The 23,275-nt window shown below is 40.2% G+C and overlaps 1 protein-coding gene across 2 annotated transcripts in view; it reads left to right on the forward strand.

Annotated features, from left to right (window-relative positions):
- Positions 1 to 1,620: 1,620 nt before the first annotated feature.
- Positions 1,621 to 23,275, forward strand: part of ZNF385D (zinc finger protein 385D) — a 296,749-nt gene continuing 275,094 nt past the window's right edge. The window contains exon 1 of one of the 2 annotated variants that reach the window (XM_081283994.1): positions 1,621 to 1,945. In XM_081283994.1, coding sequence (XP_081140120.1) covers positions 1,924 to 1,945 — 22 coding nt within the window. In that variant the 5' untranslated portion in view covers positions 1,621 to 1,923. The remainder of the gene's footprint in view (positions 1,946 to 23,275) is intronic. The other variant, XM_081283995.1, reaches the window with a different exon arrangement.

A 23,275-nucleotide genomic window follows, 5' to 3' on the forward strand; every position in this document is an offset into this window, starting at 1 on the left:
CACTTATGTATTTTCTTCAGTATTTGCCTGTAATATTGTTTATTGTTTTTATTTTTAATTTTAAGAAGGAGTGAAAAAGTAAACATCCTTCACTATATTTAAATTTTCCTTTTCCATATCACTTTAAAGGAAGGACATTTCTTTATAAGAACAGCATTAGATTTCTCTCAAGATTCTCTGTGAATCTGATTTGTATTTGATTACCTATTCACATTCACCAAATTCTTTACTATACAGAGTGAGAGAAGATTATTTGTCATTGCACTCTTCTGACAGAGGGGACGACATAGGGGGTAAAGATATTTTTGCAAGATGGCACAGAAAGCTGTCATTATGAGCCTCGCCCCCTCCCCCAGTATCAAAGCACATTAAACCCACCAACACTACAGAATTGCATAAGGAAACATTATTGAATATTTTAATATCAAAATGTAGAACTATTTGCTAACATGGTTTATAAAAGTCCAGATTAAAAATATCGCTTCTTTCCAGAGGCTGCAGTTCCGTGTCTCCAATTCTTAATTTCATAGATGTTCATAGAAATCTTTAAGTTTGAATGGTCCAGGGGGTAAACTGAGTTCCAGAGTGATGTGTCCTTTGGAAATGGAACTTTCTGTGTGGGTTTATTTTCCATGCTGTGCTGAGTGTTAATCAGCACAGCTTCCAGGGTTTTCTTTCTAACATCCTTTTCTATGAAAGATAAGGACTGCAATTCATTATACCGTTGGAGGAGCCAGAGACTTTGCTAAGCTTTGAGATGTAACTGTTCATCTCAAATTGTGTGTGGACTCATACACATACTATACATACTATATTCGTGCTAGTCTTGAATTATGGCATAATCTTGGTTGCCTTTGAAGCTAAATGTCTCTTCCACTTAAGGGTTCAAAGATCAATTCAGCCTCAGTGTGCTTTACAGTTCCCATTAAGAGAGGCAGAAAATGTGTTTTGCGAAACTGGGAGGTGATTTTTAATACCAGTTGTTTTTCTTTACATCTGTGGATCAACCTAACTCAGCAAACACTCAAGAAATTAAAAACAAAGACAAACAGACAAGAACAAACAAACAAGCAAACAAACAAAAAAAAAACCCCACAACTCTTCAACAGCAACTGGCTTCCTTGGTTCCGATCACTTCTAAGTCAAAACCCTTACCACCCAAGGAATGGTTCCTTGAGTTCCTCTTATTCCTCTCCTGAATAAACATGCACAAATAATAATCACCAACAACCCTCAAGCTCTTTGCGAAAGAGAATGCAGGCGCACACCACCATCCTTCTTTTCAACTTGGTAGGGGCAGCTAAATTTTGGCGAGGATGATGGCATTCGTAGGAGGGGCAAGATGAAAGTGTGTTTAATCACACGTTAATGGCAGAATTCGCCTTAACCAGGTTCCCCTCCGGTACACTGGTGAATTTCCTCTGCGTGGCTCCCCTGTGGATCCAGAGACCCTTCTCTCTTTAAGAGAGCTTCCCCGCGCCCCTCACTCCGCCCCCACCCAAAGCTCTGGGCTCTCGAAAGCTTCCGGAGAGCCATGGTTGGTCCAGGCAGGCAATCGGAGCACCTCCTGGAGAGGCTGCGAACCGAGGGTGGAGTGAGGTGGGGTGGGGGGGTCTGTTTGTAGTACTCTCAGTCCTGATGTCACAGGCTCGGCAAGGACATCGCAAGGAGGAGTCGGATTACAGTAAGGATGGGCAGTGCAGCAGGCAGCCCGAGCGCACGCTCCAGCCGCCGGGGACCATAGCCCTGGACAGGCAGCCCGTGAGGCGCTTATCCCGCGGAGGAGGCAAGCTGGGCGCTCACTGCTCGCTGCGCTGGGGACGTTTCCGCCGAGTGTAGTATGAAACGGCTCTGCTCTGCGTGTCAGCCTGGGGTACGAGCTGATGCTGAAGACACCGCGGTGGGGTTTCAGCTGTCTGATTAATGAGAAACATAATGTATTTTGGTGAGTGTTGTCTCTGATGATGCAATTCGGGGGGGTGTCAGTCTCTTCATCAGGCAGAGAATTCCTTAAAAAAAATAAAATAAAATCTTTTAAGATGCTAAAATATGTTACATGAAACCTACCTCCACTTGGCAACTGGGGGACCATTGCCGGTGCAGCTCGCAAAGCTTCCTTTGTGCTACAGTTGGGGCTGGGAGCTGTGGATGAGTTTAAGTTGGAAAAGAAAAGAGACAAGGGTGGGGGTGGATAAACTTTGCCTTGATTTGTCGGAATGAAGTTGGCTTTTTTAGCTAGGTGAGGAAGGAGAAATGGTGCAAGCCTGAGAGAAGTCATGGGCTAACTTAATGGAATGTGAAACAAAGTTCCTATACTATTAATGCTGTGAATGCTTAGTCAATAGGGACATTTCATTAAGCATTTTTTTTTTTTTAATTTTGAAGAAAACATTCTCTAGTGAGCAGTGGTTGGGTAGCTGAGAACACTCCTCCATACCATCTCAGTGCTCCCTCTGGCTAGGAGCAGCTTAGCACAAAATGCATATTATTTTAAACCTTTAGAGGTCTCGGAGCTGTTAAATATTTGTGCTGTTTAGTTTTGTGCCGCTGGTGGAAACCTCCCTTAGGTTTTCAGCTGAGCTGCTTGCATTTCCAGAAAGCATGTGGAGGCTTAGATCTGGGCTATCAGTTGAGCACTGTAAGTGGGCTGAGAGCTGTACATTTGCACTGTAACGCTTCAACTTACTGCTAGGGAAGAAGGCAAAAGCCTTTCACTAAATAAGAAGAAACCAAGGATTAAGACCGAATATCTTTTCCTCCTCCCTGAAGTTATGCTTTCCTTCTGTAAGTCCCATCCGGCGTCATCATTTAAGGGAATCTATGTGATATTAAAAGGTTTGTGAGAGCAGCTGAAGAGGGGATGGGGAGGATTCTAAGATGCAAATGCTCTGGGTGATTTCTTGGCTTGCTTTGAATAGTAAATCTAGAGTCTGCTTTCAGATTAAAGAAATATTTAGATATCTTTGGGTTGCAACACAGTTAGTTTGTTGGGCATTTATATCTGTATACTGTATTATTTTGTTGAGCCTTTGAAACATTAAAAAAAAAAAAGTGTGGTAGGAACCCAAGTTGCAAAAGCTAAATGCCTTTAGTTGTGTCTTGACAGCAGTTTTGATTTCCCTATAATTTGTGTCATATTGAAAAAGGTGGCTTAAAATAACCATCATTGATTTGAAAGAAACAATCCTCATTTCATAGCCAAATGTAAGCAGATTCCAGAGTTAAACAACACCTCTTTCCTGGGAGTAGTGATGAAAGCAGTAAGCTGGTTTATTGGCAATTAATAGAACAGCATCTATCATGCATTTATTTTTGATAAATGGAAAAGCTTGTAAAGGTGTCTTTTGGACAAAATAAAATTTTAGTGTCTGTAATGATATTGAGGAGTGATAAAGATTATAATTTTAGTGTAAGTTTCCAAGCTCTCACAAAAATTCCTGATGTGATTGTAGTGAGGAAGTAGGCTAACCAGAGAAGCAGTAAAGTCTACAAGTAGTGGTCAGAGATCATCTATGCTTTATTGGATTATGGTGTGGCTCCTGGAGAAATGTTCCCTGGGCTAGCCCATGTTATTCACTGTATACTAGTCCAGCTGTCTTATAAAGCAGGGTGATTCACAGGGTAATTAGTTTCATTGTGTAATGCAAGTTTTTAATAGTTCAGATTGAAATGCAATGTCCTACATACTCCAGATGAAAATGTACTCTTGGAAAGGCAAGGCTAAAGTTGCCCTCTGTGTCATGAACATGGTTCAGTCTCACCAAGATTCCAGCATGAGAAAATGTTTTCCTGTTCCTGGAGGAGATCATGGATATTCAGGAAGGCTGTTTCTTTCAGGTTATGCTGTGCAGTCCCTCACTAAAGGTCTTAGACATCTCCAATTTGGGAGCCCAACTGTCTCTAATAAAATGTGTGGTACATGAGCTAGGGCAAGAGGAATTGAGCAGAACATGTTAAAATTCAATGGCATTCTGATGTTTGCAAGCCCCTAAGACTATGTACACATACTTGTGCACGTGTGCATGCATACATATATATGTGTGTATATAAGTCCATCTATGTGTGTGTATGTGTATATGTAAAATTTCATCTGTTTCGGGTGATTTTTTTTTTTACACTAATATTTTCACTTTGTAAATTGGTTGAACATAGTTTCTTCATTTTTCAAGTGCAAGTGGTTTATCAAGTCAGGGGGAGTCTGGACAAAGACAAAGTGGTACTGCATACTACTTGGGCTTTTCTGGTGATTTGTGGGAATGGGTAGACACGTCAGAAGTCTTTTATTTGTGTCTCTGGCAGGGAGTGATAAAAAGCATAGCAATGCTATGGTACTAGGTGAATTGATATGAAGAAAGAATATTTACTTCCCTTATAAATAATCTGATTTGTTGGGTCGTGCCCCCTTCAGATATATCTGAGGAATCTTTGCCTGAAGGGGCTGGCTCAGGCTATCTGCTTCTCTTTTACCCTGTGCTTCCTAAGGGACTGGTCACTTAGACCCTGATCTATCTCAGTTGGAGTCAGTCGTATGTGTGCAAGTTGGTGGAATGCATGCTGTTTCCAGTTCTTCAGAACAGCTAATGTTTGGAGTGTGCTGTTTCACACTTACAAGACTAATGGACCCTCTTAATGACTTAAGCCTCACTCTTATCTCCTATTGAGATTTTAGTGCAGTGTTTTCAATAATTGTTCATTTGCACTTACTGCGCGGTGATTTAAGAGTTTGCTGTTCAGTCACCGTGGGTACTTTTGTTACTTATTCTATCGATCTGGCATTCATTACTTATGAGTTAAATGTAAGGTTCACAGGAGAGAAAAGGAGCCCGGAAAATCCTAATCAGGAATCCGAGTGGGTTTTGCTGGAAAAAAGCAAGGGAGAAATAACAAATACAGAGGAAGTTACCCTCCCCACCCCTATAAATATTTTACATAGTTAAAAATTACATGTGTGAAGGATGAATAGGCATTAATAATTTATCCAGAAATAAAAGCAAGGCAGCTGGGAGATGTCTCCCCAGATTGAGGAAGAGAGACTATGGGAGGTTGTCCATGTAACAGACAGAGCACCAGGTTGAAGTTGGGTTAAGAGGAGGATGCTGGCTTCACGGGCAGGTCTTTGCTTGAATGCATCTCATAACCGCTCAGTGTCTGGCAGAAGATTTAACTGTGCACTCTCTTCAGCTCTCAGCACTGCTTGGCTTGTCTCAGTCTTGTCCCCCTTCCCATCTAGCCTGACTCCTTTCTTTACTGCTAGAGTGGTCATGCCAACCATACAAGTTGTCTCTGGTTGGCCAGAAAGGTGCCACTCCGGCTCTTTACCATCAGGAAAGAAAATGGGAGGGACTGCCCCTAGGTAATTCTGTGTAGCCAGAAATCACTACATTTTCAGGCAGGAGACAGCCAGATGGAGCCTCTGGGGAGCTTGCAGCCCAGGGGTGGCTGGGGCTTGCTCCAGGAGAATACTCCTAAAAGTTAAAATGATGTACCTCATACAAATGAGCAGAGCTGAGAGACAAATATTAGTGCACACTATAAATGTTACTATTAATAGCATATTAATTAAACCTAGAGAAAAGGGCAAGCAAAATTTAGAAAGTGTGAATAAGCCGTTCACATTCAACTTGGTGTTCATTGTGGATCAGCTGTCTCCTTTAAAATGCCTAAGAAAAGTAGGAAAAATACTTGGAGGCATGCCTATCAGAATTAAAAAAAAATACTTCATTGAGGAAGCTTTTATTAATACAATAACTAGGAAAATTCTAATAGACATGTTTGTACAGTGTCAGGAAGGACTTTTCCTTTTCTCCTGGGATGCTTAGAACATCCTCAAGTCATTTACACTTTTGGTTGTGGCTGGACCATCAAATTTCACCTCCAAAGCAGTATGTTAGAAACAAACAGTTTAGTGGCAAGTTTTTGAGGAAGGAAATAATCAGAAAACAGCAGGCAAGCTGAAAAAAAAAATTCCTCTTTTTTAGTGTGTTCAGTAGAAACATTTAACTCCTTCTAATTAGTTTGTAGTGAGCGATCTGTTGTAGGGAATTAGGTCCCCTAGAGTCTAGGAACTGTTCCTGTCTTCCCTGAGCCTGATACGGGGAGAGAATAATTGAAGAAGGAACTGGTGTGTACAATACCTTTTTTAAACTTGGGAGTTATTACCATTATGTTTTATCACAAACCAATCTCAGTGACATGCAATAAATTAGGATGTAAATACTGTTAGGAAGGGTCATGCACAGGAACCTGAAATCTAAGAGAACTTTGAAACCATAAAAATTTCTCCTTTAAGACATTTCTCTTTAAATTCATATAAAGTTCCCATTTGAAGAAGCCAAATTTCAAATTTGATTACTATGCCAGTAATTCAGATTCCTTAATACAGCCTCAAATTTTGAGCTAATTTTTTTCCTTCCCTCCCTCCCTCCTGCCCACCCAGCCACTCTCCCTTCCTCCTCCTCCTCCCCCTCCTCCCCCTCCTCCTCCTCCCCCTCCTCCTCCTCCTCCTCCTCCTCCCCCTCCTCCTCCTCCTCCTCCTCCTCCCCTCCTCCTCCTTCTCCTCCTCCTCCCCCTCCTCCTCCTTCTCCTCCTCCTCCCCCTCCTCCTCCTTCTCCTCCTCCTCCCCCTCCTCCTCCTTCTCCTCCTCCTCCCCCTCCTCCTCCTTCTCCTCCTCCTCCCCCTCCTCCTCCTTCTCCTCCTCCTTCTCCTCTTCCCCCTCCTCCCCTCCCCCTCCTCCTCCTTCTCCTCCTCCTCCTCCCCCTCCTCCTCGTTCTCCTCCTCCTCTCCCTCCTCCCCTCCCCCTCCCCTCCTCCTCCTCCTCTTCCTCCTCCTCCTCTTCCTCCTTCCTCCTCCTCTTCTTCCTCCTCTTCCACCTCCTCCTCTTCCTCCTCCTCCTCTTCCTCCTCCTCCTCTTCCTCCTCCTCCTCTTCCTCCTCCTCCTCTTTCTCCTCTTCTTCCACCTCCTCCTCTTCCACCTCCTCCTCTTCCACCTCCTCCTCTTCCTCCTCCTCCTCCTCCTCCTCCTCCTCTTCTTTCTCTTCTTCTTCTAATAAGGACCTCTTGGGTTACTCTAATTATATGGAAATGAGATGAGTTTATTTAAGGGATAAATTCCAATATTCGCAAGACAATGAGGACTTACAAAGTTACCATTTTTGTAGGTGTCATAATTGTTCCAAAAAAATGAAAATTTAAATTAGTGGTTTCTGACTTCCATTTCAAAAGACTTGGTCACAGCTGCTTTTGACTGAAGGCTCCCTATTATGCATGTGTATGTGTGTGCATACTAGAACATGAAGAAGTGCCCTGTTTCATAGACATCCAAATATTATTCCTCAGTCATAGTTTTTTTATGTGTTCCTGAATTTATTCATACCATTTGAATTATAACATCTAAGAACCTATTTAATAAGATAAGATAGATAATAAAGCATTTTTGAGCATAGTGGACTTTCATGTTTCCCAACAATTACACACATTGTAGGTCTTTAAAAAAATAAAATAATGAGGATAATTCTCAAGGCTTTTCCTAAGAGGGATGCTTGTACAAGCAGAAACCCATCTCTACTTTGACCTTGAGAAAAGGTTTGTTTCTATTTGTATTACACTCTAAAAAACATGTCAAAAACCAACAAAGGTTATAGTTGCTGTCCTTTCTTTTTCTGTCTGTCTCTCTTTAAAGAAGCTATTACATATCATTTCCCACAAAGATTAGTTTTGCAACAGAATTTCACACATGATTGGTGGCATTAAGTGAAAATACAGCATAAGGGGTGGTTAGAAATATCAAAGCTTAAAGTGGTTGAGATCATGCTTGAACCAAATTGCTAGGGTTGAAAATAGGAAGACGCTTTGCTCTGTCGCAGCGTTAAAATCGTTATGAAGCAGCTGGAGGTCGGCCCTCATTGAATGTGAACTCCAGGTTTGCACAGCTTTAAACTGGAAGGTATTTCCATGAAATATCAAATCCCCTCACTTCCAAAATCTCAGATGCAGTTGAAATTCAATATAGGAGCAGGGTGGGGGTGGGGTGTTGTGTGCAGTGAGCCCCTTCTCCTCCTTATCAAGACTTTCAGGTTCTTTTCTTTCTTTTTTTAAACCGACTTGCAATATCACATTTCTGTAAGTTGAGAGAAAAGAGAAAAGTAACCTGGCCAAGGTCAGAAAGGAAATGGGCAGCAGTATCAGGACTGATGCTCAGAAGAAATGTTGCTGCTCCAAAGCCTTGTACCCGGTGGAGGACATGGAGAATTTTGTATGTGTGTAGTGGGGGTGGGGTGTGGATGCGGTTGGTAGACTAAGAGTTTTTCATGGATGTCATTTAATCTGTGTCCTTAGCACCCTGCTCATTTAGAAATCTCTGCTAGATGTGCTAGACTGAAAGTGAGCTGGAAATCAGAGAGGAAGGACATCTGCTTCCTCTGCTCATCCCTTGAGGCTGATGTTCTCTATGAAAGCCAGAACCTTTGCCTTGACAAGAGAAATAATCCTTTTGCTCCTGAAACATCAGTTGCTTTTTTTTTTCTTAATTTTAACCCATAAAAGTAAAGACTGGTCTTTATTTGGATCATAAATCAAATGTAGTGAATTCCATTTTTTTTTCTGTTTCTGGTCACTTCTTTTATCATAGAACCAAAGAAAAGAGTGAATTCTATAAACTAATAAGACCACTGTAAAAAACAGTGTCTGAAAAACACCTAAACATCATCATGTAAGATAGGAAAATTATAATTTTAATAACTTTTAATAATTTCTGATCAGTTTCATTTCTCAGCTTTGCTTTGCGGGATGGATTGGCTTTCTCTCACCAGCATCCTGGGAAGGGCCTCAAGAGACCCTGTGTAAAGGTGGCTGAAGATGTCTGGGAAGGTCATCAGTTTTCAAGGTTACCATTTGTGGTAGCAGAAGAAAATGGAGTTCATTTTGACTACTATTTGCAAAGCTTTTGCAGAATTGTTCTTCACACTTTCTGTTTTTATATTCGTGCATTTTACTGATGAGGGAAAGCACTTGTGGCAGATTGCTCTGAGGATAAAAATGCAATAATGAATGTAAATGTACTTTAATAAACACCGTCTCTCACACTTATATAGCAATTTGTATTTTTCACAAAGGATCAACATTATGGTTTTTATTATCCTCAAAATGACCCATTGCAGGAGGTAGACAAAATACAATTATTTCTATTTCTAGATGAGGAATTTGAACCTCAGAAGATTGAAGCAACTTTCTCAAGGTCTTACAGTAAATGTTAAAGTGTAGACTCTTAATTTAGTACTTTGGAGGTTTACCTTAGCTCTTTTCAGCTGAGCATGGGGTTTGGGAGATATTTTCATGGATAGAAGTAAATGAGACAGTAATGCTAGAAAAAACACTCTAGCTAATAGTTAAGGAAATGAATACAAATAGTTAAGACCTAAGATATGTCTATGTTTTGACTTTGTAGAATCACAATTACAAATTGTGGGTCTGAACATAATTTTCTTTATTCTGCTTTGCTTCTTGCATCAAATAATTAATAATCAGGGCTGGGGTTGTGGCTCAGAGGTAGAGTGCTTGCCTAGCATGTGTAAGGAACTGGGTTCAATCCTCAGCACCATATGAAAAATAAAATAAAGATATTGTGTCCACCTATAACTGAAAAATGAACATTTAAAAAATAAAAATTAATGGTCAGAGAGAATGAGTATTGCTTAGATGGTGTGAATTAACATAGTGGACTGAATGTTTGTGTCCCATTCAAATTCATGTGTTAAACAAATTTGTATGCTGAAGCCCTAATCCCTAATATCATGGTGTCAGGAGATAGGGTCTTTGGGTGGTAATTAGGTTTCCATGAGGTCATGGAAATGATGGAGGTACAGCCCCTGTGATGGGTTAATGTCCTTGTGTATTAAGAGGAAGACCCACTGACCCTCTTCCTCTGTGTAATGCTATAGCCAAAATATGGCCATCTGCAAAGCATGGAAAGAGGGGATTAAACCAGGCTGGTATCTTGATCTTAGACTGTGCAGACTCCAGAACTATGAAAGAGAAGTGTCTGTTGTTTAGGCCACAGGTCTGTGGTGTCCTGTCATGGCAGCCTGAGGTGACAATGACAGTTGGCCTCTGGTAGAATCTTGGCTTTTCCAAATAGTGTCATATATTAAAGTTTGTATGAATTTTATATTTTATATGTCTTCTCTCTGCCTATTTGACAATAATGCATTAACAAAGTACAAGCTATTTACACCACAAGCTCTGTGATGTTTACAACAAACTCATTACTACTGTTGTTCAAGTTGGTGTCTCAGGTTCATCTTTATTCCATGGATGAAAAAAGAGGAAGCATCAGCCTACTCTTCAATCTTAGCTATTCAATTTACTGGCTTGGTGTCCTTGGACAAGTCACCTCACAGTTTTGATACTTTCTTTGAAAATAATTTTCAACAGTTCTATTTTGAGAATTTAAATATACATTGGATATAAAAGTGCCCAGCCTTAGGAAATACAGGACAGTTAATTTTATTTATTTATTTATCTATATATCTATTTATTTATTTGCTTTTATTTAACCTATTTACAAATCTATGAAAATTAAGAAAAGTCATTGTATCTGTTGAGGTCAAACCAGGAAACCAGAACCATGCTAAGTAATTCACATATAAGGAATTCAATGTGGTTCCTTTATTGTGTAGGTGATGGGAGAACTGAGAAGGTGCATGGAGAAAGGTGAGGTGATCCAGGGAGTGCAGTAATAGCAAGAAACTGGTAGGTGTGAGTAGAAAGAAAAGAGCAAGTCCTGAAGGACAAGGTCCAGGGTCTTCTGGTAGCAACTGGAATCACACCTGGCCTTAGAAATTGATGCATGGAGGAGACCTAGCCTTAGGTTCAGATATATATAAAGAGAAATATCCTGGCTTCTCCTTTTCTCTCACCCCCCACCCCCAGTTCATTGCCTCTGTCTTTCAATGGTGGAACAGAGCCAGAGGCTACTAAATGAGCAGCCTTAGAAATACATTCTGCAGGTGTTAGGCACCCCAGGGCAAGAATGGAGCTCAGGGCAAAAAGGCTAGAGACCTGTAGGGAGGGCCTTCAGCAGGCATAAGTAGATGTGGGAAAGGCATCTAAGTGTCAGTGAGAATTAGTGGAAGATAGAAGGAAGAAGGAAAGAAGTATGGTTCAAGAACTTTGGGCAACTCCTCCCAGTTTGGGTAGAATCACTCTGTCACTTTGGGTAGAGTCACTACCTTGTCACTTTCTGGTAGTATGACCTTGGACAAAGTAGTCAATTTCCTTCTGGATCATTTCTTTTGCTTTTATAAATGGGTTGAAGAATCCATCTGACAGTGAAGTTCAATGAGTGTTGACTCTAAGCTTCATAATGTGCAGAGCACCATTTCACTGGGCCCAGTGAGGTGCATGAGAAAAACCAAGTGGGTGAGAAAGAGGGGAGGGAAGCAGGGACATGACAACATCTTGGAGAGACATGTGTAGCTGTGTAGTGGAGCATTCCAGCAGAGATTTTTGAGTGCTCCGAGGAAGGGAGCATTTGGTGACTTCCTCAAATAGTCCCTTCCATTGTGGCTTTAAAGGTACCTTAGAGACCACATAATCTGTTCTTTGTCATTATTCTACAACAGGAAAATTGCAGCAGCATAGGCTGGGGAGAGCCAGTGAGTGGGGAGGGGATTCTGAGATTCCATGCCACATCTTCTTTCCTCTCCAGCAACTCTGATGGGGATAGAAGCATTGAAAGCTGAGAGAGTTTATTAATAGTTGCTTGGGAAAAGAAGAGGGATTTGGTATTGATTTTTATCTATCCCTCCATGTGTTGCTGGATGCTTAAAGACAGATTTCTTTGGCTGACTGGATCTACTAGCAGAAGAAGAAGAAGAAAAAAAAAAAAAGAAGGCAAAACCGTCTGCTCTTTTTGTATGGGAATTATTAGCATCTCTCTCAGAGCCTGCTTGTAAAGCTCTGTGACAGTTCATAACTTACAGTGCCCTTGTTTTGAGGGAACGCCCTGTTAACTGCTGGAAAGCCTTTCCCTGGCAGTGCACAATATGGAAGGCGCTGATTACCACCAGGTGTTTTAATTAGCTGCCCTGAGGAATGGCAAGCTATAACTTAAAGTTCTAGGGGGATTCTTAGGATTTGTGTCATAAGGAAGATTTATCAGTTAAAAAAAAAATTGGAAGGCAGGATTGCTTGAATTTTTTTTCCCTTAAATAAAAAAAGTTATAGGATTGAATTGCTTCTCTCTCTCCTCTCTCTCTCTCTCTCTCTCTCTCTCTCTCTCTCTCTGGGGGGGGCACTGTTGCCTGCTTTTTCCTTATTTTAAAATTTCTTATTAAGTAAGAATATTTTAGTGAGATGCTGAAGTCCTGGGGCGTAATGGACCTCTCGTTTTCCTTAGAAAAAATCTTGGTCTCCTTTGTGAACTGCTGGCAGGTGATATGGCCCTGCTCACAGGGATGAGGAATTTCACATAGGCTGGTTGTTTCTTTGTGCCAGGGGCTGCCATGAGCTATTTCAATGACATTTTGCCCATCATCCTTAAGAGGAAGATCAGTGGATCTAAATCTTGGAAATATAAAAGAATCACCTGGGGCACTTTGAAAGGATACTAATGTCAAAGCCTTACTATTGTCCAATAAAATCCAACTCTCTGGTGATGCAGGCAGGCATCTGCACTTTGTTTTAAAACCCTCCGTTGATTCTGCAGGACAGCCAGAAGGAGAACCACTGAAATGGGCAATTTGAACCCATTTGATAGAGAATATCTTGAGGCCCCAGGTGTTCCCAGCCTCCCCTTGGATCATCAAGCAGCAGTTGGCAGGGTTAGAATTTCAATCCAGGTCAATCTGAGTTCAAAACCAATGTTTTCTTTCCCAGAATACATTGCATCTTCTCAGGGAGACCAATCTATAGCATGAAGTGTGGGCCTGTTTACACACTGCCTTCTGCTGCCCACTCTGGTTTCCAGAGTGAAAGTCCCTAAGGGATGGGAGCCCCTTCATTCTATTTAGGACCCTTTATAGAGTGAAACCCTAGAAGGGCTTTTATTATACAAGTTGACTCAGAAGTTATGGTTCTGGAAAGGATTTTAGAACTCTGCTTCTCAAAATTTAATGTTCCTGCAAATCACTTGAGGATCATATTAAAATGCAGACGCTGATTTAGCGGGTCTGAAGTGTGGCCTAGGATTTTGCCTTTTTAACAAGCTTTCAGGTGATGTTGATGCTGCTGGTCCACCTACCAATCCCACTTTTAGTAGTTAGGCTTTAGAGATCATTTCACTGAGCTCTTGCTTTCTGCAAACCCAATAAATTAGGTCTTATCCTCCAATCTGCAGCCCTGTTTCTATTGTGTAAGATATTGAGTGGTCCATGTTGCGTTCTCATTAGGAAAAAATCCTATTTTCCCTGAAACTGACTGGGCTTCCAGACTGGAGAGCTTTCAGTGCTAAAATGGAGAAATTCTCATGCCGACTGGGATGGCTTGGTTACACTAGTTCCAATCGACTGATCAGTGGACAGAAGTTGAGCATGGAATTTGATCCCTTTGAGCCTCAGTTTCCTCATCTGTGAAGCAAGAATAACAAATGCTACTCCAAAGATTGTTAGGATTAAATTCGGCAGCATATGTAAAGCGCTAGACACACTGTCATGATGTTCACTCTCACTGAATGTTGGCAACGGCTGTGGCCACTTCTGCATAAACCTGACTCAGCACAGATCTCTATTACTGCAAAGAAGAATCGCCCTAAAGATCAAGTGCTGGTAGCCATGGATCATCTTTCCCACATCATATCTGTGCAAAGAAGGCAGCTTATAAATGACCTACTGCCTGAGATACTCTGGGCTAGCTGGAGTGAGGTCGTTATTGGTTCAGTGAACAATTTGCCCACCCCAAACATCAATACTAATGTTTTTCTTTGCTGTTTAAGGAAAGAAAGGCCTGGCTAAAGCTTTGCTACCTTGGGACATTCTGTACTGGCCCCTAGTGTTCCTGTCGACCTTGTTTATCCATTAGTGTTTCTCTGAGCTCAGTAACAACTGATGAGGGCGACTGCAGCTAATGACTGACCCGACATTGTGCTAACAATCAATACCCTTTAAAACAATACACACCCAGCAAGGCAGCCCCGCCGCCACATTTTCCACTAGAAATGCCCACAGAGAGGAAGGCAGACTTTTAACTCATGCACTTTCTAGCACAGAGCCTGGCACAAGGACACTAGATTCACTAGTGGCTCATGAGTGCTACGCCAAGCCATGGCGCTCTCTGATGCAAGTGACTTTCCAGTAGAGACTTAAGCCTCTGCTTCTTCTTGGTCTTGGCTTGGCCTTGAAAGAATGAGGCCAGCTTTCCCAGGCCTTACCTAGGAAAGCCAATGCACTCACCTCCTGTCAAATGCCATCTGCTTATCAGAGCATTTAGTCTGCTAGATATGTGACTTGTTGTGTGAGATGTGAAATGCACTTTTGTTTTTCTATTATGTCCAGTAAGTGGGGCAGCTACCAGCAGCAAATTATTCCACAGTAGGGGTTACCTGGGCTGAGCGGCTGCCGAGTAGTATTTCAGACAAGAAAACAAATGAACAACAAAGCGAAAGCTCTTCTTGCTTTCCTAGAGCATAAAATGCGATTGCAGAAAGGGCCCCAGCATAATCACACTTCCGTGCATGTCCATTTTAGAGGCTAAATTGGGAGATTTTTGTCTCTGTTCTCCTTCTCTATTTACTCTAGTCATAGCCATACCATTCTGAAAGAGCATTAAATGTAAGGGGCCAAATCAAAGTCTTCATGTCATAGACATAAAAACAGAGGCTAAGTGATTATTAATAGCCAGATAGATGCATTGAATACTCTTAACTAAAAATCAAAAAAAAAAGTCCTGGTGCAGTAATATGAATCGGATGAACTGCCCCGAGTCCCAGCTTCCAAATCAGTGAACTGAGATAATAATGGCAATCCACCCTACCTTAGAAGGCAGAGCTGTAACTACTAATAATAGCTAAGATTTAGAAAGTGCTGTGTCCCTGCCAGCTACCTTTTAGTGTGTCAGCTCAACCCTTCCTCACAACAGATCTGTAATGGAAGAACTATCAGTATGCCTGTTTTCACAGATGAGAAAACTTAGGTACACAGGGGTTAAGTAATGAGACTAAGTGGCCAGACTGTGCCAAAGGGGACCAGATCCAGGATGCTGGTCTGCCTAGCAGAAGCCTCCTCTTACCTTGCACTGGTTGTGTGACCTTGAGAAATCTCAGCTTCTGAAAACTAAAGTGCCCCAAGCAATCACAGGCTCGCTATTCAAATATAGCAGAGGTCTGGAGAAGGCAACAGGTGAGCAAGCTGATAAACAAAGCTCCTCTTGCAAGCCAGGCAGCCACCTGGTGGTACTGGGGCTGGAGGCTGAGATCTGGGAAAGATTGCATTTCCTTTCCAAAAGTTCTGCACAAGGACAGTCAATAGAAAATCTTGTTCCTGGAACATGCAGCATGAACCCCAGCGCTTCTCCCAAATGGTGTCTTGTAATGCCAGTCACAATGATAGCTGGCTTCTTTAAAGTGCTTGCTGAGTACCAGGAGATGCGCTATGACCTTTACTTGTATGGGTTTGTGCCTGATATAGGGACCACGTTCTTTCAAATGGAACAGATTCCTTTTTATTGTGTCTGCTCTTCCTGCGCATATCAGGCAATGTGCCACGTGTGGAGTGATATTCTCTTAACAGATAATAATTTGCATTTCTTTTAAACTCTTGGCACACGAAAAATGTAGAGCCCTGGAACTCTTTCTGGATCCTTAAAAGAATATTTTTGAAAAAGCAATACACGGCTGGATATGTTGGTGCACACCTGTAATCCTAGGGTCTCTGGAGAGTGAGGCAAGAAAATGGCAAGTTCAAGCCTAGCCTCAGCAACTTAGCAAGGCCCTATCTCTAAATAAAAAATAAAAAGGGCTGTGGATGTGGCCCCTGGGTTCAATTCCTGATACCAAAAGAAAAGAAAAAAAAGTTAATACATCAACAATTTTAAAATTGGATATTATGGAAGAATAATAGGGAAAACTAAATTTCCCCTCTTAGTGTATTTTGTTGCATTTGTAAGACTAAATTCTATGGAAGGAAATATGTATACATCCCCTTCTTGCTTTTTCATGAAATGAAAGTCTACAGTATACCTTGTTTTATATATTGCGTTATTTATCATATATTGATGTTTGTCATTCTTTTTATTGTATGGCTACACAGTATTCTAACTCAAGGACCTATTAGGACTTACGTTACTGTCCCTTTTAAAAGGAAGCATTTCTTTCCATTTTTACTAGTAAAAATCCTTTTGTGCACATGGAATTTCTCATCCATCTGGTAAATTCTTAGAAAGGGAATTGCTGATGCATTTTCAGTTCTTCAGGGTCTTGCCAAAGCATCTCACGAAAAGTTTTGGTTGATAAATTTCTGCATATACTTTTAATCATTAAGTGTAGAATAATGGCTTTCAAATGGGGAAACAATTTATTGAAAACTGCCTTGCAGACATCTCTGGGTGAGACCTGGTTGAGAATCAGGCCCGGGTTCCATTCCTCCTGTTTTGTGTTGAAGATTGAACACAGAGGCATGTGCAAAAAGTTTTATTTAAAGAATAGAACACAGAAAGAGAAAGAGGGACAGAAACTTCTCCACAGAGAGGGGGTCCAAGTTGGTGCCCAAGGGATTAGGGGGTGGTCCTGCCCCTTTTATAGATTTCACATTTCCTTTGTTCTCATGCCCTCCTCCTCCCCTTATCCTGTCTACAGGGCTAAAAGGTGGGCCAAAAGGTGGGAAAGGAGGCCTCTAGGGGTACAGGCAGGAAGGGAGCAACCCAGGGGGCATTCATTAACTACTCCTTGCACTGAGGAACTGTTCCCTGGAGGCAAGTAACCTTGGCAACAGGTGAGGAGGAAGGGAAGTGTCCTGAAGGTATTAGCATTTTGTTTCCTTTCCTTTTGAACCTACGTCCACCTTCCTGATCTGACCCAATTATTCATTACCTATATTGACTGTCCTTTTGCCCCTCTGCCTCCCCACCCCAGTCTCAAGGGTATGCATTTTCAGTGTGGAACAACATGAGTGTCTTCTGAAATTTTTGTACTGTCTCTCTCTTCCCCAATCTATTTCTTTACTTTATTTCTATTATTCTAATCATACATGGATGTTAGGTTTTACATTTATAAAAAGGCCAGGGTGCCATTAAATTGAGGGATGCCCTAGGCTTTAAGCATGAGGATAAATGCAGTGGGGAAAATGTTATGTTGTAAGTGAAATTTCACCTTTTGGCTTCGAAACTAGAAGGCTCATCTTTGAAAGGCTTTCTTAAGTCAATTAAGTCTAAAGCCAAAGGTAGTCCCAAATGTGATCAGAAGCTTCACATGGTTGTAGTAGTGGGTATTAAAAAATGCAAGCACATTTGCATCATCCTATATTTCAGTGGTTATTTTTTTCTATATCTAATGCCGTGTTCTACTTTTTTCAGCATCTCTGTTTAGTACACCTTAGGCTCAGAATAATCTGGAATGTCTGTAGCATGCCTCTGGGGTAGAAAGGAAAATGCCACATTTATTAAAGAAAAAAAATATCCAAGCAGAGATTAGGGTCATCTTCCATTGCTCTCTTGAGCTATTTATAAACATAAATTAATTTATTCCTTAAAGCAGTGCTATTGTTTTAATAAACTGGATGTCAGTATCTCTGTAAGAGGAAAAGGAAGCTCTTATACAGCTAAGTTTCCTGCCCAAAGTCAAATAGATTGAAAATGGTAGGCACTTATTCACACCAAGATTTTTTGAGTAGATAGCTTAGTATCAAAATGCTGATGTTACCCTTTGATATTTTCTGTTGGGTGCACTACTCTTGAGCTGCCACCCTCTGGGTAATCTCTTGGTAGTAGGAGTCATTTATATAAAGTGGGAGAACTCCGTTTCCTGATCCTTGCTGTCAAAGAATCTTGAGGACAATCATAGTGATCCCAGCTAGAGTATGAACAGTTCTGAAAGCCCTACCTGCAGTACAAACCTTGATGAGGGCCAGGGACAAACACTTAGGACAACCACTTTTCTCTTGTGTGGAGAAATGTCCAGTGTTACCTGCTATCTCTTTGAACAACACCTTGCATTTCCTGGTGACACCAAAGCAAAACTATGAAGTGAAGGAAGGCAGTAAACCATTGTACCTAATGATATGCTAATTAGCAATGCTAGGTAGAAGTCACAGTCTCATGCCCTCTTGTACTTCCTCTCTGTGCATTCTGCCATAAAATTCTTCCCGGTCCTAGTGATCACACAAGCCTTGCATAATATATGGTAGAAAAATCTCCTGTGTAGACAGCAACTTAGAATCTCTTTTGACATCCTTAATTTTAATCCTTAATTTTAAGGATGTAGCCTTCTATTGCTCACCTTATATTCAAGATGAGAAAAATAAAGTTTAATAGATTTAATTGTCTAACACAAACAAATAGCCAGTAGTGAGGTAGTGGCTGGAGCTGCCTAGAATTCAGGTCTGTTGACTTCTTTCCAGTGCCAATTGTTCTCCTAGGGGTGTAAGGAACCTTCATTATCTCATTTGTTCTTCATGATAAGTCTAATAAGAGATTTTGTAGAAGAGGAAACTAATATGAAGTTGCTTTCCCAACATTATATAAAAAGTAGAGGAGCAAAGAAGTCACCCTCTGCTTCTTGGATAAGAAGATTCTGCTTGGACTAGGTTTGAATGGAAGTGGATCCCTGCACTTGGTAGGGTCTAAATGAATCCAGAGATCCCTCCCTGCCCCTTGGTTCCCTGATCCTCTGGTTGCTGTGGGGATAGGAGGGTGGAACTTGTTGAAGCAATAAATCACTGTAGCCCATAGGAGTCCCAGAGGCGCAATCAAGTCTCCCTCATCCCATTAGTCACTGTCCGTGTAGTGCATCATTTATCTCCAGTGTGAACTGCTATAATCATCCCTAATGAGTTTCCTGACTTTTCTCCATATGCTTCCAACTCTACCAACATTCTGTTGTCCCAGAATTTAGCTGTAGTCATGATAACCCCCACCACACTCACACACGGATGCCTCTAGTAATTCTTATTTCCTGAGACTTGGGACCCAGGCTTCTTGTCTGTCTCTACATTCTTGCCCTGATGTACTTGGCAGTTTTATTTTTACAAAGCTTCCCTTTTATCACTCTGAGTTCCAGTCCTGAAGATCCTCTCCCTGATTCTTAACCTTCTGAATCTCTGCTTCCTGTCTTTCTCATTACCTGATTTATCATTTGCTTTTGCTCTGTTGCCAAAAATCTATTTGTTCCTTTCGTCTCTTTATTCTTTAAACATTTAATAAGAGAATATAAGTCTCACAAATTCTTTGAGAAGGCCTACTGTAAAATGTACCTCTTTTAAGAAGATTATCTTTTTTTTTTTTTTTCTTTTTGTGATACTAGGGATTGAACCCAGGGATGCTCAGCCACTGAGCCACATCCCCAGGCCTTTTTTTTTTTTTAATGGATTTTTTATAGATTGCTTAGGGCCCTACTAAGATGCTAAAGCTGGTCTCAAACCTGCAATCCTCCTGCCTCAGTCACTGAGATTGTAAGCGTGTGCTACTGTGTTTGGCCATCCAGTTCTTTATGTAAGAAGCAAATACTAATTATTCTGTATAGTATTTATCAATCCTATCTGAGCAAAAGCCGGGAGTGTTTGAAAAGTTCTATGCACCAGTAGAGTTAGTATTATCAAAAACTCCATCCCACCACCACATTTAATAACATAAAACTATAAGCTCTCCATGGATTAAACTGTAAATGTAATGTGATTGTACTTAAAATACTAGAAGAGTTTGATTTTTGAACTAGACAAACTGATAGTGAAATTTATTTGAGAGAAGAAACATGAGTGAATGCTCCAGTAAATTATGGTCTAACAAGAGAAAGTTACCATAAAATACATCATAAAACTATAATGATGAAATAATTCGGTCCAGTATGGTAAATAGGTAATAAAAACAGATTTGAATATCAAGAAGTAAACATTTGTATTTTCTGAAAATACTAATTGAAGTATTATGCAATAATAATAAGATTTCTAACTTAAGATTTATACACTAAAAAGAATGACATTTATTTAATTGGTAAAAATAGAAACAAGTGATTTGGGACAGCTGAATAAACATTTACACAAATAAATAGATAAAATGGATTCCTATTGTATTTCTTACTCCAAAAGAAATTCCAGTTTGAGAAATGGTTCAGAAGTAAAAATTGAAGCCGAAATATATAAAAAAGGAAGCCAGGGTGAACAAATTTTTATAGTTGGAATAGAAAAGGCCCTTATAATCTGTATATAAACCTGAAGAAGAGCAATGATAAATTTAACTACATAAAAAAATCAATAACTTGTGTTTAGGAAAAATAATCCAGGAACTGAATAAAAATAAGGAACAAACATTGGAAGCAGTATTATAACACCAATATCAGATAAATGGCTACATTCCCTAATTAATAAAAATCAATAATGAGTCAGTCATGGTGGCATATACCTGTAGTCACAGAAACTCAGGAAGCTGAGGTAGAAGGATCACAAGTTTGAGGTCAGGCCTCAGTGATTTAGTGAGGACCTAAGCAACTTAGCAAGACCCTGTCTCAAAATAAAAAGAGCTGAGGATAGGGCTCAGTGGTTGAGTGCCCCAGGGTTAAATCCCCTGTACCAATAATAACAATAACAATAACAATAATAATAATAATAATAATAATAATAATAATAATGTGGTTGAGTGCCCCAGGGTTAAATCCCCTGTACCAATAATAATAATAATAATAGTAATAATAATAATAATTTTAAAAAATCAATAATGGAAGATAAACAACTAAGAAAATCATTGAAGAATCTGAACAAACTTTTTTTAAAAAAATCTTTGTTCTGCTGTCTATCCCATTCTCCACTGAGCAATCTGTATACGGGGTAAAAATTGGAGTTCATAACCCACTTGAATCAATCTGTGAAATATGGTATATTAAGAACTATGTAATGTTTTGAGCAACCAACAATAAAATAAAAAAATAATAATAATAAAAAAATAAATAAATAAAAAGGGACAAATGAAAAAAAAAATCTTTGTTCTAAAAAATAAATCTTTGTTCTAAAAGATCTATGAAGAAAAAAGACCCAAGATAGCCAAGAAAATATTGAAGAAGAACAAAGTTTGAGCACTATCAGCACCATACTTCAAAATTTTAGGGCTATTGTAATCAAGACAGTGTGGCATTAGTAAAGAACAGACAAGACATCAGTGGAACAGAATAGAGAAACCAGAAATAGTCACATAAGCGAAGTTTCCAGTATTTGACAGAGGTGCAAAGAAAATACACTGAGAAAAGACAGTCTTTAAAACAAAAAACAATGCTGGTACAGCTAGACATGGGAACCTAGGCACAGACCTTATTTCTTTCATGAGAATTAACATGAAAAAATGGATCATAGACCTAATTAAAATGCAAAACTCTAAAACTCCTGAAAGATAACATAAGAGAAAACCTAGAAGTCCTTGGATATGGCGATGATTTTTAAGATACAACATCAAAAGCATGCTTTATGGAAGAAAAAAAAATTGATATGCTGAACTTCATTTAAATTAAAATTTTCTGCTCCATAAAAGACATTTTCAAGAGATGGAGAAGTTATGTCACAGCTGGGAAAAATAACTTGCCAAAGACGTGTCTGATAAAGGACTGTTATTCAAAAGAATTCTTCAAACTCAAGACTAAGAAAACAAATACCTGATTTTAAAAAAAATGGGCCGAAGACTTAAACAGACATCTAACCAAAGAAGATATATAGAGAGAAAATTAAACAAAACAGGATGGATGCCTCACATCACATGTCATCATTAAAACATGATACCACTACCCACCCCTCAGAATTGCCAAAAATCCAAGACCCTGACAGTGCCAAGTGCTAGTGAGAATGGGGAGCTGTCATTCTTTGTTGGGAACACAACACAGTGATAGAAGCACTGTGGAAAACAGGTTAGTTTTTCCTTACAAGCTTTAAACATATGATCCAGCAGTCACACTCCTAATGTCTACTCAAAGGATCTGAAAACTTATGGTTACACAAAACTCTACATTTGGATATTTGCAACAGCTTTATTCATAATTGCCCAAATTTGTAATCAGCGAGTATGTCCTTCAGTTGGTGCATGGATAAACTGTGGAGCCTCGAGACGATATAATACTAGTGGCACTAAAATGGTCCGTCAAGCCATGAAAAGATATAGGGGAATCTTAAATGTATATTACTAAGTAAAAGAAAGCCAATATGAAAAGGTTCCGTCCTCTGTGACCCCACCTATATGACATTCTGGAAAAGGCAAATCTATGAAGATAGTAAAGGGGTTTATGGTTACCAGGAGTTACAAGGAAGGGGTGAATAGGGAGAGCATTGAGGATTTTTAGGGCAGTGACACTTCTGGGTGATACTGTGATGGTGGACATGAGCCCTTATGCATTTGTCTAAATCTATAGAATGCACAAACACCATGAATGACCCCCCATGCAAATTATGAACTCTGAGCCATTACAATGTGTCATGGGGGGAGGTTTATCAGTTATAACAAATGTTGTTAATGGGGATACATATGTATGTGTTGGGGGTAGAGGATCTATGGGACATCTCCATACTTTCCTGTTCAGTGTTTAATTCCAAAAGGTGACTCAGACACTTAGACATACCATTAAGGATCGTAAGTGCAGCATTGGTTTTGGAAGCACAAACTGCAAACAAGGAAAGTTTGAGTGTCAGCGGGAGAAGCATTAAATAAAATCTTGGTGCATCCAGAATGTTGGAGTAGTGCTGCTGTGAGGAAAAAAACCGTCTGTATATTGTAACATGGAGAAAAATCTAGAATGTCATAGCAGGTAAAGAAGGCAAGATTGAATGCTTCTAGGCCAGGAACTTTGGTTTCTTGTTTGCTGCTCTGGCCTCAGCATTAAACTGTGTCTGATGCCTACTAGGTGCTCAAAACTACCTGTGGGGTGACCATTTTACCTTTTTGCCCCCCTCATCAATGGTTATCTGAGTGGGATTCTGAGTCACTTTCTTTGTTCTGCTGTTTATTCTGTGCATTAACATAGAAATAAACTTATTTGTTTAAAATGAGCATGAGTTGTTTATAAAAGTTTCCCAGGTGGTTCTTTCACTCAGCCAGTGTTGGAGAGCATGGTCGTTTCCCCTTTTGGGAACTGTCGTGTTGAGATTGCAGGACAGATGTTTGTGAC

Source organism: Spermophilus citellus, assembly GCF_964194105.1.
Source record: "Spermophilus citellus genome assembly, chromosome: 3".
Taxonomy (NCBI): domain Eukaryota; kingdom Metazoa; phylum Chordata; class Mammalia; order Rodentia; family Sciuridae; genus Spermophilus; species Spermophilus citellus.